The 14,822-nt window shown below is 51.2% G+C and overlaps 1 protein-coding gene across 5 annotated transcripts in view; it reads left to right on the top strand.

Moving 5' to 3' along the window:
• Window positions 1-14,822, top strand: part of NAV2 (neuron navigator 2) — a 413,588-nt gene that overhangs the window by 183,452 nt on the left and 215,314 nt on the right. For 4 of the 5 annotated variants that reach the window (XM_045290963.1, XM_045290962.1, XM_045290965.1 and 1 more), the window contains exons 6-7: window positions 3,084-3,152; window positions 11,134-11,294. In XM_045290963.1, coding sequence (XP_045146898.1) covers window positions 3,084-3,152; window positions 11,134-11,294 — 230 coding nt within the window. The remainder of the gene's footprint in view (window positions 1-3,083; window positions 3,153-11,133; window positions 11,295-14,822) is intronic. The other variant, XM_045290966.1, reaches the window with a different exon arrangement.

Raw genomic sequence — 14,822 nt, 5'->3', positions numbered from 1 at the left:
TTTTCATCTGCACACACACACACACACACACACACACACACACACACACACACCCCTTCCATGGACTCAGTCTTTCATCTGCACACACACACACACACACACACCCCTTCCATGTGCCGGGCCTGGCCTGGGGCTGGCAATGAGCTCTGGTAAACTGTGACACAGGTGAACTCAGTCTTTCATCTGCGTACACACACACACCACACACCACACACACACACACACACACACACACACACACACACACACACACACACAGTCTTCCATGTGCCGGGCCTGGCCTAGGGGAACAAGACAACCAAGCATCTCAATCTGTTGAAAGCAGCAGACAAACATGCAGTACATAGGGGAGAAGAGACTAGAAGCCATGGATGCTGCGTTAAGTGATGAGATCGCAGGCACTGGGCCTCTACTGGAGATTGAATTGCTGGGAATGTCACTCTGAGCGGCATGGAAGTGCCAAAGGCCAGGCCGAGGGAAGAGCTGGTGCCGCGGGTCAGGCTGGCGAGCTATGGAGGCTTGAATGTGAAGGGGGGAGCGAGAGACGGGAAGCCCCCAGCACGGGGAAGACAGTGTGACTGGCACCCGGGGTCAGGCAGAGCTGGAGCTCCGAGGCCCTGGAGGCTGCTGGGTAGAGAGCTGGGAATTCCTTCTCAAGGTGACGGAAGCTGCTGGAGGGTCTTGAGTCGAGGAGCAGATGGTTTGGATGTACGTTTTTAAAAGATCACTTTTCATCATTTTGGAGAATGGATTTGGGGCATAAGAATGGAAAGAAGTAGCTACTTTATGAGACTTCTGTGGTCCTTTAGAAGATGACAGTATCGGGGGTGGGGGGGTGGGGGGGTGCGAAAGGAGATGGACCATGCGGGGTATGTTTTGGAGAGAAAAGGCATCCTGGCGGAAGCCTGGCTTCCTGACCTGTACCGTTAGTCAGTTACAGGTCTTAGGAAGAAAAGAGAGGGAATCTGGCGGGGAACCGGCGGGGAAAGCGTCCGGCCTCAGCACTTCCCTTCCTCCCTCTTTGGGCAGCTCAGCTTAGGGCTGCGCTGCGGCACTGAGCGGGGTTAGCCCGGGCATCCATTCCCATGGCAGGTGTTTCTTTGCTCGAAGGAACCAGATGTTCCAGTCAGGGTGCCCAGCTCCCAGGAGGGAAAAAACAAACAAACTACCCAACAATGAATAAATGCTTCACCGGAAGAAGAGCCACGCTGATTGGAGCCAGATTGTGGCAATCGCTTATTCCAGCTGCGACGTGTTTGCCGACCCCACGGCCGGCCTGCCACCCTGCCATGTGGCCAGCTGGACTGGCCTTCGGAGTTGCTGTATGGCCCCCTCACCACTAGTTCCGTGGCTCTGGCGTCTGTCATCGACTGAGACGTCCTCGTTTTCCTTGCAGAGGGACGAGTTATCCAGACCGGGAGATACAGATCTCCGACACTAAGACACCCTGGCTGTGCATTTAGGCAGTGCACTGGCTCCGTTCTGTTGGCTCTCGAATCCAAACTCTGTCTTTGATGACCAAAACGCAAGAGTCATGGCTTGAACCCATGATCGTCATGTTCGAATGTCGATTCCGATCCCAGAATGCCAGGTGTGTGTGGGTCCTCTGCTTTCAGCCACTTCAGTCCGCACTTTGGGGGTAGCAAACACTAAGACATGGCAACCTTTCCTCCGCTGCAAGGCTCACGATGGTAAAGATACATCCGAGGGGGCTCCCAAGAGTCTGTAGATACAGTCCATTTTTCCCCACAAGCTTTTTGACACCCCCCCACCCTCCCCACCCCCCATGTAAGAAAACATTCAACATGGTTGATGGGGACCATTCTGTGACATGGGTGACAGTTGTCATAATGTGCAGCCATACCCACCACCCTTTCCAAATTAATGTCCCACCACCGTGAACTGAGAAGCACTCACAGTGGCACCTTCCTTCCTCCCTCCCCCCACCTTCTCTCTTCGCAAACTAACAAGCCCGCTGTCGGTGGGCTAGTTTTGACGCATGGCGAGCCCGTGTGCCACAGAGTGGAGCCGCACCTTGTAGATGCAACACGGCAGCTCTGACACAAAGGTGGAGAATCAAGGAAACGAGGCCTTGCCGGGAGGAGCTGGAGTGGCTGTGATGGTTCCCGAAAGCCTTTGACCCCTTCACGCCAGCAATTCCCGTTAGGTACCTGGCCACCTGACGACACTTCTCACCATGCCCCACACTTTAGGAGAGAGCCGTCTCCCAGGCTGACCTCTCTCCCGCTGTGCCTTCCAGATTGACAGTATTCGGCCCTTCAGGAAAAGCCTAGAAATGATGCTGCATCGTGCCCTCTCCATTCTCCTCCTTTCCCTCCTAAGACGAGGAAAGCCAAGATTGTATTCTCACCTCCAGGCCCCTTTGACACCTGACAAAGATACATGGAAGCAAGAAACAGAAGTACTTCTACTCTCATAAGGGAGTAAATCAGCCTGGCCTAACTTTTTTTTTAATGAGGTCCAACCCAACTTTTCAGGCAGGCAAATGTGTGACCTAAGGCCCAGAGTTTAGCACGCTCAGCTGGTTTACAGTGGTGGCTTCTGTGCCATCGAGAAGCAAAACTTCCCAAGAGCAACGAAATCTGCAAACGTGTATAATTGTGTTTTGGGTCAATTTATGGTATGTTCAAGATACTTATCTGAAAAGACCTCTAGGAGAGTTTGAGAAATGGAAGTGTCTAAGTATTTCAGAAAGGTACAAAGTTTGTTTACTTGTCAGGAACACTGCACCTTTGTCTCCCCGCGCCCCCCACCAACCGGGTTTCAGGGTTTTATTATAGGGGAAGGGCCTTACAATAAGTGGGAGCAGAAATGCTATTTGGTGTTTAAATTTAAACAAAAATCAAGATAACAACAGTTCTTTGAAAATATCTGTAGCCATTTCTTCACATTGGGGATGTGTCCAATCAGACCTAGAAGGAATATTGGGGGGAAAGAGTTCAGAGAGGGAAAAAAAATCCAGGATCATTCTCCTTGTCCTGAAGACTCGATTTATTCATGTTTAATGCATCTTCTCCTCACTCAGCTCTTCCACTTTTTTTTCTTTCTTTCTTATCATACAGCGCACCATCCAAGGATTCATCTCAAAGCAAAATCATCCGCTTCACTCTCGGTCAGAAAAAGATCTCTAGGTTAGATTTTGTTTGTGTTCCACACAGCATGCTGTAAACCCGACCTCGTGCTCTGCATAAGCTTCCTTTTGCTCCCTGTCCCCACTTCATGTTTGCAGTTCAAGAAAACCAAACATGCTTTGGGTAAGGACTCATTGTTGAGCGGAAAACACTGTGTGTGTATGAAAGAGAGACAGACAGACAGAGAGGTGCGTAATGTTGCTACGCTTTATTTTGGTTTCACGGCTCTGTCCTCTGAGTTTCTTCTGAATGGGGACGAGGTGAGTCTCTCGGTGCTCTTTTGTAGTGATGTTGTGATGGGTTTGCTCCCTGCTCTGCCCTAACCCCGCTCCACCTTCACCTGCATCTCGTCTCTGTAGTCCTGCTTGGTTTGTTCCTTAAAAATACTAATGTGGGCTTGGTTTTCCTTGAGCGCCAAAGACCCAAAGCATGAATCCAGTTGGCTGTTGAAGACATGGCGGCCAGGCCGCCGTGTCTCCCCCTTGTGTCTGGCTGCTCTTGTGCGCCGCGGAGAGATCCCCTCGTGTCCTGGGATGAATGGTCCTGCGCACTAACTACAGTAGTGCTCTTGGCTCAGAGTTCGGTTGAGTGTGCCGGTGGCAGGGACGGCTTTGCTCCTACTTTGTGATAAACGTCTGCACAGCTGACATTTGTCAAGCGCTTCTTTTGCATCCTCCACTTCCTGCTCACCTCAGCCTTCACTGGGCAAGTCACGTCATGCAGTCCACTTTTCCCAGGAGGAAAGGAAACCTGAGTCATCGCGTAGCTTACCTGGGGTCTCGGAAAGGAGAGGCACCCTCCCTTTAAGCACCCTCAAATGCTGAGGTGCATGTAGTGGGGGTAGGAGGGCTGCGCTTTAACATCCCATGCTGTCAACCATTGCTTGCCGGGCTTTGTCCTCACAGTGCCCTCATATGGCCCTCTCAGAAACGTCTCTATCGGGACTAGGATGCATTCTTTATTGACTTCTCCTTTAAAACCAAAGGAAGCCCACACTTCATTTCCTTCTTTGTTCATGTGACAAGGCATACTGCCCGTCTGCTGGCTGCCTCGCTCTGAGGGTCTGGGTGCCTTTCCTAAGAGCGCACCCACAGAGACTCTGCTTTGGAGACTGGCTCTGAAGACAAAGAGACACAGGGCACTGGGCTTCTCCGTACGATAAGCGTGCGACCTAGATTTGGTCCCGGAGGGCGTTAAAGGACCCATGTCTGTCCCTCTGGGAGCTGCTCTCCATGACAGATAACCAAAACCCAATGCCATCCAGTCACCGCTGACTCCTCGAGACCCCCTAGGGGTTTCCGTAACTGTTCACCAGAGTAGAAAGCCCAGTCTTTCTCCTGTGGAACTGCTGGTGGTTTTGAACTGCTGACCATGCGGATTGCAGCCCAACGGGTAACCACTACACCCCAGGGCCCCTCTCCCATGACAGTTAGTACACCCAGAAGAGGAGAGTTGTCATTGAGGCAACTCTGACTCAATGTGTGTCAGAGTAGAACTGTGCTCCATGGGGGTCTCGAACTTCCAACCTTTCTGTCCGCAGTTCAGTATGTTAACTGTTGACAACGCTGACAGTTGTTATAGAGGGAGGTGCACCCAAAACAGACAGCCCGCTGCACTGGCAGATCGGTTTGTCCCGGTTCATTTGCCGGCCACGCAAATGGACATTCATAGGAAAGGGAAGGGGAGGAGTGGGCCTGGAATCTTGTGTGCATTCCCAAGATGTGCTCAGCCTGGGCAGATAAAACAGGAGCTGGCTGGGAAGATCTTTAATGGGAAGCACATGCCCATCTCCTGGGAGATGCATTATTAGTCCCATAGGATGGAAGGAGGTGGCCTGATTGGGGGACAGGGGAAGGAGGGGGAGCTGGAAGGTGAGGGTGTGTCTCCTCCCAGGCTGTGCTGGGTACCCACTTCCGGGCCACACACCAAGATCTGGCCTGCCTTCAGGAGCATGCCCCTTACCCGGAGTTGCTTTGGAATCTATCTGGTTTCTTTACATCCTTATTTGCTTAATCCTATGCCTTGACTTCCACCCACCCCCTCCTTCCCACCTCCAAAACACATCCTGATAAGAATTTTAGCTGATCAGGCACTGCTGAGTTACCAGGAGGATCTGCCTGCCAAAAGAAACAACCCTCCCCTTCTTGGCTGAGTGAGACTTCTGGAGCTAGCTCGCTTGTTCAGGTGCCAGCACTGAGGGAACAGCCCTGAGGCAAGCACCAGGGTAGGTAGGCCCTAGGAACGCTGGGCACAGTGGGAAGCCTTGTCCTTGGACTGGTATTGGGGAGAGGGGAGTGTTGGGAGTACAGTCTGAAGGAAATCAGCAAGGGGACAAGGAATGTCATGAGGGTCTGCCTTCGGTCCCTATGATTGCTACCCCTGGTGGCCTTGATGGAGTCCCAGGTCGCCAGGCATGTTCTCCCTGAGGCAGAGCAGGCAGAGCAGCCCAGCGGCTGAGCGCACCCTTTTGCAGTTGGTCTTAAGTGAAAGCCCCTCTTCACCACTATCTTAGGCAAATTGTTTCCTCTCTACGAACGTAGGCTTCCTTATTGCCAAAATGAGAAGGTGCTTTTCTCAGTCTCAGCATTATCAAGATGCTGGTCATTTGCAGCAGCTCTGTGGTGTGGGGTCCAGCAATAGTCCACGTACTATTAGTAGCAACTGCGGTGCCCTGGTGATGCTGCCTGTTAAGCGTTGGACCACTATTCCCAAGGCCGGCAGTTCATCCCCACCAGCTACTCCACGGGAGTCAGTGGAGGCTGCCCTGGCAAAGATGGATAGTCTCGGAGGGTGGCCTCGAGCCAGAATCAACTCAATGGTGTGGGATTTGGGTTAGTGATGGAAACAGTGGTTTGAGGTTGAAGATATTGGGTTTGAGATAGAGATGCTGGCGGAAAGGGAACTGGAGAGTCCTACAGAGTTGATTCCTACAAAGCCATCTTAGAGAAAGGTGCCCAAGGAGCTACAAATTCAGTTCTCTGTGCCCAGCTGCAGAAAAGCAGATGCCATGAAGTGGGAGAGCTAGCATTTCATCATCTTGTTTGATATCAAGCGTCCCCGATGGGGACCCCACCTCCAGTCCCTAAGCTTGCGCACACAGCGCTGCCCGTCCTGGGGTCGGCTCCCCTCTGCTCCCAGCGTTGGAAGTGGCTCTGGGGGGAAGGGCTGCTTTCTCCTCTCCAGCCAGCAGTACAGCACTGGGGCGGACAGCCCCTGAGCAATGGCTGCTTGTGTGCTAGGAGTGACGGCCTCACCACCGCCCAGCAGCTCTGTGCATGCGGGTTGGAGAAACTGGGCCTGACTTGAGTGACAGCGGGCACTCTCCCCCGCCTCTGTGTCACAGCCCTTCTTGAATTTCTTGAAAGCAGCGTGTGTCTGTTTCAGAGCCCTCCTGTGTCCCCTGCCATGTTGTGATTGTGTTTGGGTGGGAGGTGACCTCGAGAGGCCGCGCTCCTCTCGGGAAGGGGCTGTTGGGCGCTTCTGTCCCATAGCTGAGGTTGGCTTGACTTTCCGCTGCCCCTTTGCTGGTCCCCTTCGGCGTGGTGGGCACCGTGGGTGGCAGCTGTTGTTCCTAAGGCTTCTACTTGGGCACAGGAGCCTGCTCTTCAGCAAACAGGGACTCTGAAGCAAAGGAAAGCCTGTGTTGCTGGGCTGGGGTTGGATCAGAGGGCCCATGGTACCCAGAGATGCTCACAGTAATTAATTTCAAAATGTTAGTCAGAGGCCTCCGGTCTGTGCCACTGGTCAACCAGAAGAGCCTCTGCTTTCCACAGGCAGCTCACTCTCAGCTTCCCTAATGAATGCCTCCTTGCTAGAGGCGTGGGAGAAAGCCCTGGCTTTCTACTCCCATCAGCAGTTACCGTCTTGGAAACCCATGGTGGTGGGAGGCGGGGGTTGCTTTGAGTCAGCCTGGGCTCCACGGCAGTGGATTGGGTTGGGTTGGTGGTTTTGTTTTGTTTTTGCTAGAGAGCACAGGAGCCCTGGTGCTATAGTGGTTCCAAGTTGGGCTGCGATCCACAGGGTCCTTAGTTCAAAACCACAAGCTACTTTTTCACAGGAACAAGACAGGGCTTTCTACTCCCTGTGAAGACACCTCACAGGGCAGTTCTACCCTGCCCTGTAAGATACTATGAGTCAGCATTGGCCCCACGGCAGGGAGTTTGGTTTGGTTTGGGGTTTGACTAGGGGGCTGGGCGAAGTCCAAGATTGGGAGTGTGACATGCAAAGCCCTCCCTACTCCGCCCTGCTGGCTTCTCAGCCCCATTTATACCCGCTCTGCCACCCCCCAGATCCCAGTGCAGACTAGGCACTCGCTCCTCGGAATGTCAGCAGACTACCCCGCCTATACACGCTCTGCCTTCTCCTTGCCTTTGCACCCACCAAACTTTGCTCGGGGGTCCCTGTTACTGGAACCTTCCCTGACCACCTCCACCAGCCTCTGGGACCATTGCCCTTCACTGAATTCTCTCTGAGTTCTACGTGTTCCCTTATCAATCTGTACCTAACCTACCTGTCCACCGAGCCCTCTAAGATCTAGGTAAGATGGACTCAGACCTGCTTCTTCAATTTGTGGCCAGTTCAGTGCCCTCCCCTGGAGGTTTCAGGTTCTTGTGGGGGGGGGGCGTTGTTTTGTTTTTGAAATCCTGCATTAGTCCAGCCCTTGTCCGTTGACACTGGATTCACCCCTCATCCCAAGGCAGGTCTCGGTCCTCTGTGGGGATTCCGTTTGCTTTTTCTTGACTTCTCATCCACTGCACATTTATTCATTCACACCTTCGTTCTGCAGACTCTGTCAAAGATTTCAGAGAATTAGAGGGGCTTTAGGAGCCCTGGGTCATGTTGTTGGGCTGCTAACAGCAAGGTCAGCAGTTGGAAACCACCAGCCATTCTGCTGGAGCAAGCTGCGGCTGTCTCTTCCCATAAAGATTTTCAGCCTCAAGAGTCCACGGGGCAGTTCTGTCTGCCCTGGAGGATCTCAGTGAATCAAAACGGACTTGAGGACAGAGAGTTTGAATTGAGTGCGGACTTACGTCCGACGACAGTCCAAGCTCATTTACACAGAACCCACGTTTTAAGCCTCAGAATCAACAGACTCCCTGAAACTTGGAAGAAATCACTTGGTCTCCACCCAATTTCCCCATTTGTTCGATTAAAGGGAGCTGCCCTGATCAGGTGTACTGGCGGTGGGGGTGGAGGTGTCGGGAGCTGGCTTTAGAGTTGAGCTGACTTTGGGTGGCTAAAGATATAGCACCCACCCCCATTTACCATCGCCTTCCCTCAAGGCTTCATGAACTCCTTCTCCAATGTCCCAGAAAACTGACCTTGACCCAGAAGTTTGGGAAGGATATACTGCTCCCATTGAAAGTGGGACTGTGACCATGACTTCTCTGGGGAAATGCAGCACTATCTTAGTCAACTGAACACCAGGAGTGCCTCTCTCCAGGAGTGGGGCCACAGCCACCACCTACTTCCTCCTCGAGAAAGCACTATGGGTCGGCAGTTAGCCCTGATTGCTGCAGCCTGCCTTGGCTCTTTGAAATTGTTGATCTCTGACTCTTGTTGGCTTTTTCGTCTACCTCTTCTGAGACCTTAACCTGCTACTGCTGCTGCTGGGTGCCGTGAAGTTGATTCCGACTCAGAGTGGCCCTGTGTTCAGCAGAAAGACACACCGCCCCATCCTGCACCATCCCCATCGCTACATTTGAGCCCATTGCTGCAGCCACTGGGTCAACAGTCCATCTGGTTAAGCATCTTCCTCTTTTCTGCTGCCTTTCTTTTCCAAGCATGATGCCCTTTTCCTGGGAGAGTCACTTATTTCCTTTTATTTTTAAGTCTGCTACTATTTTGTACTGTGGCAAGTTTCATCAATGACAAAGTCTAGTTTATGCCAAAGTTACAATGATCCCTTTGGGATTCTTAACCCTCCCCACCCCCACCCCCCCGAGTTACAAGGGAGGAACATGGATGTGAGAGAAGCTATGGGACGATCCAATGTTACACATGTGGGAAAAGTCCATATTCCATCCATACCATACTGCCTTACGGGGGACCAGACTGCCCACCTGGTTGTGTCGCACCCTAGCCTACACATTGAGCCTTGGTCACTTACGTTCATAAGGGACTTGGGCTGTCCTGGAAATTGTCTGTCATCCAATACTAGGTCAGAGCAGTAGGAGTTCTCCAGACTTTGAAGAGAACGTATGTCTTTTTTCTTCCCTGGTTGCATTTGTTTGCCTGTTTCTCTGTTCTTTGAGAATCCCCTTCTGGGGTAGAATGCTGTGGCATTTGTTACCCTGTAACACTTAATCCCATTGCTGTGGCATCATGCGGAAGAAGTTCGTAATTTTTTTCCAGACCTGTTTGTGGGCATTACGATGATTGCAGTATTTGGATGGGTTGATTAAGTCCACCTCGGAGGACCCTCTCCCGCCCCCCAGTCTACACCTGCCACAGCTCCGTGTTTGGACAGAAGGACTCAGCTACCACTGACTTGGAGAGCTTGTAGGATCCTATTGACACCAACAGATGCCAAGATAGATCCTGTTGCCGAACCACCTTGGCCAGCTCTGCTGGGCATGTCTGCTCTCATACCCCAGTGTGTGCCTGTCTCCATTTGGATGAGTAGCCAACGAGCATGGCTGGTTTTGTACCCAGTCTGCGCCTGTCTTTATGGGGTGAATATCTTCTTCTATGAAGATGTGGCAAATTAACAAAGGGGAACATTCTGGTGTGCTGGGGAGCAAGGCCTTATAGTTCTCACTGCCATATGTTGGAAGAACTAAACTCTCTCCTCTCTCCTCACTCCCAGGCAGGGAATTGTTCCAGTTTCTTAACTGTGTAAAATTTACAATCCTCTCACACCCTCTCATGTTCTCTGTTTATGCTGCGACCATCTTTCTTGCTCAGCCAGCAAGTCAGTTTAAAGCGATTGCCTGCCTGTATCTAAAACGCTTCCAGACTTTGGACTTCTTGGTGCGTATGGATTAGCATGGAAAGAGAACTCTGAAAGCTTTGTGAGTTGCAAAGTCAGCCTTATCACTAGATCTGACGTTACTCGGTTGAGGTTTCGTTGGCTTATAAACACAGCTGAGGGGATTTTTAACTGAAAGATCTAACTAAATATTTCATCATGTATTCATCTCTCAGCCTTAATTATTGGAAGCAGCCTGCCTGTTGGAAACAGTAAAGGCCTGGACCACACTTCTAATTTGGGGAGCTTTACTCTGAGTTCACTGGGGAAGGGGCCATATCTTTAGAGGCATAGAGAACTTTGGTGATTTTATTTCCCGAACCACCCAAATTGAGGTGTTTTATTTAAAGGGGAAGTGTGTGTTTATCTTCAGCTTACAGATTTCTGTGGATTTTACAGAATGAACGCACGATTTTATATATCTACAAAGCTCGCCTTGAAGGCCCAAGAAGACAGATTGTCAAGTGTTGATGAAAAATATATGTCTGGATACGTGTTTGCAATAAGGCCATACACATTTTCCGTGTAGATCTGAGGGGTTCTGAATGCTAGCATTTCCCTCTTTGATAGTGAAGTACATCCTTTTCTTTATACCTAAATTCCTGGATTTTGGCAAACAATGCCTACTATAAGAAATACACACACAAAATAAACAGTTCAGAGCCTTCTCAGGCCCTTATGCTCCCCCATCCCTTATCCCTACTCGGGGTTGTTATCAGAGATGACATGATCTGGCTCTATGGGAAAATACCCATCCCAGAGGAGAAAAGAAACATGTTCATAGATTTAGACTTCAAGATCTCTCTGCTTCAAGGAAACTAGCTGACATTTTGCTGTGGGACTTTGCGGGTGGTGTTACTAGCCTAGGTGTCCATGTTGGTTCCATCAAAGCCTGTGCCTGCACGCGTTCTTGGGGTCTTTCTTTCCCCCCTGAGTGGTGGCAGGCTCTCCTGAGACACTGCTGTTCTCCCAAGACTGAATCCATGACCCTGCTGCTTCTTCTTCACATAGACTCCCAGGTCCTACCACGAGGGTGTCCGCTGCAGGCAATGAGGCCAAAGCCCGGGGAGGAACAGCCGCTGCCAACAATCGGCGCAGCCAGAGCTTTAACAACTACGACAAGTCCAAACCAGCCACCTCCCCGCCCCCACCACCGAGCAACCACGAGAAAGGTGAGTGACCTTTTGGGGGTTCCTTTTAATGCTCTTCCTTTATAGCAGACCTTGGGGTGAGTTTGGTTTCGGGGGGGTTGTAAATAGATAGGGTAATGAGACTAGATCACCCAGACGTCCTGGGCTGGTGGGAGCTTTGTTAGCAGACTATTCACAACGCAGGGGAAGCATGGTCCTGTGGCACTTACCAGCAGGAATAGCTCTTTGTCTCCGGCCACAGAAGCCAGGAGACACCTGGTCTACAGAGAGGAGCAGGGGTAGCACTGGCACTTTGAAGAGAAAGCTGTGTCGAGCATACGCTCTACATTCGGTGCTTTTTTAAATATGGAAGCCTCTTGGACAAGCATGGTGTAGGTTGGTAAGCATGCTGCCTCTCAGAAGAGGGTGAAGGGACCCGGGAACTAGGGATTTCACCCTTTGGATAAAAGGCCAGGATTGTGGGTTGATGAAATGTCTTATCCCAGGGCCAAGTGCCCATGCACAGAAGGACCAGCCACCGTTCACTTCCTTGCTGCAGTTTGCAAGGCTCACCAAGTGGGGTGGCCTACTACACGTGAGAGAGAGAGCGAAGAGGAGGGAACAGAAATCACGCAGGCACCAGGCTATTTGTGCAACCCGATCCGTCAGACACTTGGATGCCTGAGCTGCCATGCTGGGCTTTGAGGGCCTCTGCTCTGGGAGGGACACACTTTGAGCATCACCGCCGCCACTCAGCAGGACTGGTGCTCTCACGGAAGTGTGCACCTTTGTCCAGATGCAATCTCCCTGACATGGCCTCCTCACCTATCCTTGTTCACCGCAGCTTTCTGGCGGGTGAGTCAGCGCCTGATGCCGGAGCGCTCTGCCATTTCACGTTCCCATGAGCCAGTGCTAGCGCCCGATGCCAGAGCGCTCTGCCATTTCACGTTCCCATGAGCCAGTGCTGGACTTTTTTCTGTGACCCACTGACCCAAGAATTCCACTGCTCGGAATTGATCTAATCGTCCCAGTAGGTTAGATGAGAACCCCTTTATTCTGCCACTAAATGACAAAAACATTTCTGTCCTTAGCACACAGCTTTGAAAAAGCCTTACCAGAAAGAAAAGGGGCAATAACAGCAGGGGATGTTTTACAGCACAGAAAGCCTTGTATACTTCGGGGGGAAACACTGAAAGATTCCTCTTGAAATCAGGGCCCAACAAGTGAAAGGAGGCCAGGTAGTGTAGTGGTGGTTACACATTGGGCTGCTAACTGCAGGGTCAACCGTTCCAAACCACCAGCCCACTCTGAGAGAGAAAGATGAGACTTTCTAGTCCCATAAAAAGTTACAATCTCGGAAACCCACAGGGGCAGTTCTGTCCTGTTCTGTAAGGTCGCTGTGAGTCAGACTCGACTCGATGGCAGTGAGCTTGGTTTTGGGAAAAATGATGAACTTGTTTCTCCATGACGCATCGTACTCATTTCTCAGTTACCCACGTGCTCCTTCATGAAATGCGATGTACACCGTGAAACACGCACCAGCCTCACTGCTGGGGAGGTGATGCTGACTCAGTGACCCCTCAGGAGAGAGGAGGACTGCCCCTTTGAGTCTCCGAGGCTGCAGGTCTTGACTAGAGCAGGGGCACTCTGCAAACCTTCCTTAGCAGCCCAGCGTGAAATGATAATTTCATGGGCCTTTGTGTGGCCAGCAGTGGGTCAGACCCTCCCCTCTGCTGCTATACATCAATGTTTCACCGAGTGAGCAATAGTGCCCCCTGGGGGACACTGTGATGATGTAGGGGGACCCAAAAGCAGATACCTATGCTTTAGCTTACATTTGGGGCTATAATACAAAAGTTTTGACTTTCCAGTGGGGCGCTGAATGGTTTGGGTTTTTTCCTGAGACCGAGCAGTAAGCCGAATAAATTTGGGAACCTGTGCTGACTATCAGCACAGCCTATTGGTTTTCCTAAAGACTCATCTCGAGTGCTGACTGCGAGGGGCAGAGTGGGCAGCAGAGCCTTGGCCTTTAGAAGAACTTGCTAGCTGTTTTGTGTATCACAATCACTCTTGTGACCAAACCCACCGTTGGCCTCATTCTCACTCTCCTGCCAGCTGCCAGCCACCAGGCACCACAGGGCCTGGAAGCAGCTTGTGTGAATGGCTGGGCCATGCCATGTTTGTGTGAGGGGCGGTCTTGGGTGCCTGGTCAGAAGACAGGACCGCTGACTCCAGCTGGCTCCAGGGCAGGGACACAGGTTTGGGGGAGTGAGGAAAGAGTCTGTCTTTTGCAGTGTGTGTGCCCGTTAGGGTTATCTCCCTCCTGTCCCTCACATCCTCCCCTCTCCCTCCTGTCCCTCACAACCTCCCCTCTCCCTCCTGTCCCTCACAACCCCCCCCTGTGTTCAGACTGCCAGAAACCCAGGCCACTTCCCACGTGTCTTCCATCGTATTAATTTGAAACATTGGGTCTTCGTTGACTGAATTCTATGCATATGGAAGATATATTTCCATTACCAAAGTTAATATAAAATACTCAGGCAAGACAGAAACCTATCCAAGTGGAGAAGCAAACATCCTACATAATCCCACCTCCTAGGAATAGCTACTGTTTACCATGTAGTTATATCTTTCCGGGGTTTTCCATGCATTTGCGTATCATCACTGTTTTTCTTACTCCTTACCACGTGCCAGGCACGTTCAAGGTGAAACACACCCACTGACGAACACACCAACGGCTCGTTCAGTTCTTCCAGGACCTCTGTACTATTATTACCAGGGTTTGTTTGGTTTTTTTTTAGCAAAGTAATGGACGTACCATTGGGCATTTTATAGTAAAGTAGTGGATGTGTCCCCCTCCCCCAAATATACACTTCCCTGCCATCGAGTCAATGCCAACTCACAGTGACCCTATGGGACAAGGTAGAACGGCCCCTGTGGGTTCTGCGAAGGTAACTTTACGGGAGTAGAAAGTCCTGTCTTTCACCCATGGAGCAACTGATGGTTTTGAACTGCTAACGTTGCAGTTAGCAACCTAATGCATAACCACTATGCCACCAGGGTTCCTAAAGGATATATAGGGAGTGTAAATAGCTTGCCTTAAGTTAGGCAGGTTGTCAGTCAGGGTACGTTTGCTCTCTCTCTCTTAAAATATGTATATATGTGGGACACATATAGATTAATGGTGCATATATGAACACTCACATACTCTCACCCATACATGGGAGGTCTACAGGTATGTCTTGGGGAAGAACAGAAGGGCCAGACGGGGCTAGAGACCACTTGGCAGCCGTCTGCACTGTCTTGCTTGAGTATCATCTCGGAACCATTGGTTTCGAGCCTCCATAGCCCTGGTGAAGGAGCCTGGGGTGTGTATTTATGCGATGGCCTGTGATCACAAAGTTAGCACTTAGAACCCACCCGGTGCTCCGAGGGAGGAAGATGGGGCTTCCTACTCTCGTAAAGAGTTATAGTCTCCTTGGTTTTGCTCTGTCTTGTTTTTATGCATGTTGTCTCCGCAGGCCTGTCTGGATAGGACAGGCTGGATGAACAATCTGGAGGAGAAAACAA

This window comes from Echinops telfairi, unplaced genomic scaffold (genome assembly GCF_000313985.2).
Source record: "Echinops telfairi isolate 266 unplaced genomic scaffold, ASM31398v2 ScPeMD7_60;HRSCAF=208, whole genome shotgun sequence".
In the NCBI taxonomy this organism is placed as follows: domain Eukaryota; kingdom Metazoa; phylum Chordata; class Mammalia; order Afrosoricida; family Tenrecidae; genus Echinops; species Echinops telfairi.
The sequence above is the reverse complement of the archived record's forward strand: the minus strand, read 5'-3'. Positions and strand labels throughout refer to the sequence as shown.